The 3,657-nt window shown below is 52.4% G+C and overlaps 1 protein-coding gene across 1 annotated transcript in view; it reads right to left on the bottom strand.

Moving 5' to 3' along the window:
- The window catches only part of SEPTIN9 (septin 9), a 155,506-nt gene that overhangs the window by 7,454 nt on the left and 144,395 nt on the right, over nucleotides 1–3,657 (bottom strand). Inside the window, exon 8 of the mRNA XM_031059906.1 lies at nucleotides 654–771. Coding sequence (XP_030915766.1) covers nucleotides 654–771 — 118 coding nt within the window. The remainder of the gene's footprint in view (nucleotides 1–653; nucleotides 772–3,657) is intronic.

Raw genomic sequence — 3,657 nt, 5'->3', positions numbered from 1 at the left:
CCCTTTACTTCTCCCAGGTCAGACTCATGGATCAAGGAGCTTGGTGGTTTTTACTTCTGCAGGGAATGCTGAGGCCCCCCCCCCCCCAGCCACATCCACCACCCACACAAAGGGATTTACAGTTCCTTACCAAACCCCCAAATGGGCCACCTCCACCTCTGAGAGCACAGCCCATGCCTTGCCGTGGATTCAGACAGCCCCTCCTCAGCTCCCAACCACGGGAATTTCATACCTTGCTTCCCTCCTAAACCTCACCCAGCTGAGCTCAGCAAACCCACACGTTTTTGACTGGTTCCTGTATCAGTGCACGACGCTGCACAGGGAGGCTTTTCCAGCCCCTACGTGCATCAACCTCCCAAAATAACAGAAACCAGCCTGAAAACAACAACAAAGGAGGCAGGAGAAGCAGGCCTGCAGCTCCAAACTTATCCTGCACTGACAAAGATCCAAGAGAAACACAAGGAAGTGCTTGGAGAGCAGGCCTACCCTGCGGCCACGCGGGATCGCTCCGAGCTGCAGCCGGAGGAATGCGCTGGGCCCTGGGCCAGGCCCTGCCTGCACAGCCCTGCCAGGAGAGCCACGAGGGGGACAAGGGGCAGCAGCGGATGGGCTAGCCCAGATGGGAGCCCAGGGAAGGGGCAGCAGCCCCTTACCCGTTGTTTGAAGTAGTCCCTCTCCTCCAGCGTCAGCGTGTCGGCTTTGGCGATCACCGGGACGATGTTGACCACTTTGCTCAGGCGCTTCATGAACTCGATGTCCAACGGCCGGAGCCTGGAAAACAGCAGGAAAAAGGGGATTTGCACTTCTGGAAAATGGCAGGAAAAAGGGGATTTGCTGCTGCAATCCTCTGGCTGGGAGAGGCATTCAAAGAGCAGACAAAGAGGGAATTGCTTCCTTTCAGTTAGGACGAGTAAAGAGGGTTTGAAAGCACTTTAAACATTTCCCTTTCAAAGCTGCCGCTATCGGCTGTGAGCCCTCACAAAGCCCCGTGAAGTGGCAGAGGGCTTTTATCTCTGCAGGGCCACAGAGGACTGCAGGAACTTGCCAAGAGCCACTGGTGTCCTTGGTGGGGCTGGGATGAGAGCAGGGCCAGGGTACAAACCCAAACCTGCTCCAGCTCTGTCCAAGCTGTCACCAACCATCCAGGGACAGCACGACGTGGAAATGGCCACAGGTGATCATCCCTGCTCACATTCCCCCATGTACTGAGCACCAGTTGCTTGGGACAACTTACTGAGAGTATTTCTGCATATCTCAATTAATATCTGCTTCATCATTTGCTCTCAGAGTATTTGGAAGCACCTGTTATGCTGGTGGTACAAAAGCAATAAAATGTAAATTAATATTTATGCAAAATATTCATGTTGTTCAAAGTGATATAGATACTTTATCCAGAAAAATTAATGCTGAAGCTTTATCATATGCCTGCACAGGATTTTGATTTAGGGAGCCTTTAAGTTCTCCATCAATGTCACACAACAATCTGTGATTCATATTGGTCTCTAGATTTCTTTCAAAGGGTCACACAGAAAGGTTGTAGGAAAGGGTTTACTTTAAGCAAACCCTGAAGTTTGTGATTATGCACAAGCTGGGAGTGCCTCTCACATTCATCAGCTGGGATTAAAAAAAGCTCTGGACATTCTCCAGGGGCTCACAGAGCACAGAAGAGATGCTGCTTGTTCCAGAGGGCAAGAATGTCAGGAAATCTCTACAACAAAAGTCTCAGCAGAGGAAAGCTGCAGGGATTGCATAACCCCAGTGATCAGTGCCTTGGGAAATCCCTCCCTGCTGGCAGCTCCACTTCCACACTGCTCCACATCCAAGGCTGCAGACAGCGATGAAGGAACCTGGCCATCATCCTCTCCTGCTCCTCAGTGCTCCCTGGAAGTGTTTGAACTGCTGGGGGTCCCAAACCAGGAGAAAACCTCCTTGGGACACCTCCAGGTGCTGCAGGTCCCCCTTGGTGGCTCTGAAGGAGATGGGGACATGCAGCACAGTTGAGTAGGTGTTGCCTTGAAAAGGAAACCTGGAGGTCCCAGGGCCAAGGATCTCCTTTGGGCAGGAGGTGTTTGAAATGAGCCCTCAGTGAAGGGCCAAGAGAGCACCCACTGCCAAACCCCGCCAAGGTCTGCCTGGGCCCTGCAAAGGGCTCAGAGACCCCTGAAGACCCAGGCACAGAAGTGCAGAGGGGAAGGGACTGATCCTGCCCCTCAGCAGCCACCAGGCAGTGTCCCCACCCCACAGGGACACCTCTGCCTGGCTCCAGTGCTGAGGGAGGGACATTCAGCCCCAGAGAGACCCACTCAGCTCCAGCTGACCTGAAAACAGCAGCTCAAGGCTGCCCCAGAGCAGCCAGCACTGGTGACCCAGCTGAACCCTGGCCTGGTCATCCCCTCTCCCAGGGATGGAGCCAGGTGGATCCTGTCCTCACACACCAACAACACACACAGCCCTGAGCACATCATTAGCACAGGGACAAACGAGGTCCTAACACAAACACAGGGTCACAGATCACCCTGGGCCCCAGGAAAAGAGAGATTTTGGCTATTAAAGGGAAAAAAAGAATAGAAGAAACCACAAGGAACCCCCCATGGACACATCTAAGCTGACTTGCTGCTGGCAAACATTGTTTGGAGCTCTGCATAATGTATTTCCCAGACCTCCAAGGAAGTAATGCAGTAATGCTCCTTTCCCAGCAGAATTCTTTCCCCTCCTCTCTCTTTGCTATTTTCCAAACAATTTTTCTCTTCTAAAAGCTTCTTCCCCACTGAGCCTGTGTTTCTGCCTCTTTCATCAGCTTTTCCTTTAAAGACCAGGATGCATACAGAGCATGAATCCACAATCAGGCAGACATTGGAGTTTCAGCTCAATTTACATGTTAAAAGCTCAGTTCCATCCCTCAGATCCCTCACACATCTGGAGGATGCTGAGGATGCCACAGTGAGCCAGAGAGGAGGCAGAGCCAGAGCCTGCCCACACCCCCAGGCACAGTGACCATGTCCATCTGCACCCAGGCACCTCTGACACAACTTTCTGCTCCCATGGGCTCCTGCAAGTGCCTCATCTACAGAGGTCACCTCCCTGCACCACCCTGAGACTGCTCAGCAGAGCAAACTGTGTGTTTTTAGGGCTTTCTGCAAGTTTCTAGATATCCTATCAACTCTTGCTAGGTAGGTAGCTCCCCCAAAACCTTCATTATGTAAAAGGAAGTGAAGCTTTTCACTAAGAACAATGCCTGCCTGCAGCTACACATCACATTCATGTGAGGACACTGCGGATTAAGGTGGTGACAAGTGCTGTTTGCTCCAAGCACATCACAGAAGGGAAGGGAAGGCTCCAGAAAAAAAACAAATCTATTTTCCTCCCCTTCCCCAAATGGTCCCTGATATTATCAACTTACAACATGCACATTTGGGGCTTTGCTGGGAGGGGTGGAGGAGCTCAAAGGGGAGTGGGTGGGCTGCAGCAGGAGGTGCAGCATGGGCTCAAACCACTCCAGGTGGTGCTGGCTGTTCCTTCATCCCCTCCTGCTGTGGGCTTGGAGGAGGCTCTGCAGCTGGGCACGCCCTGCCAGGGCTGGGCACACACTGTGGTGCCCAGGACACACATTTTTATTTCTGCCACTGTGCACAGACAGGATCTAAGCACAGGCTCATT

The sequence above is a fragment of the Geospiza fortis genome, unplaced genomic scaffold (assembly GCF_000277835.1).
Source record: "Geospiza fortis unplaced genomic scaffold, GeoFor_1.0 scaffold244, whole genome shotgun sequence".
NCBI classification, from domain to species: Eukaryota; Metazoa; Chordata; class Aves; order Passeriformes; family Thraupidae; genus Geospiza; species Geospiza fortis.
This window is presented reverse-complemented; position numbering and strand designations above follow the sequence as displayed.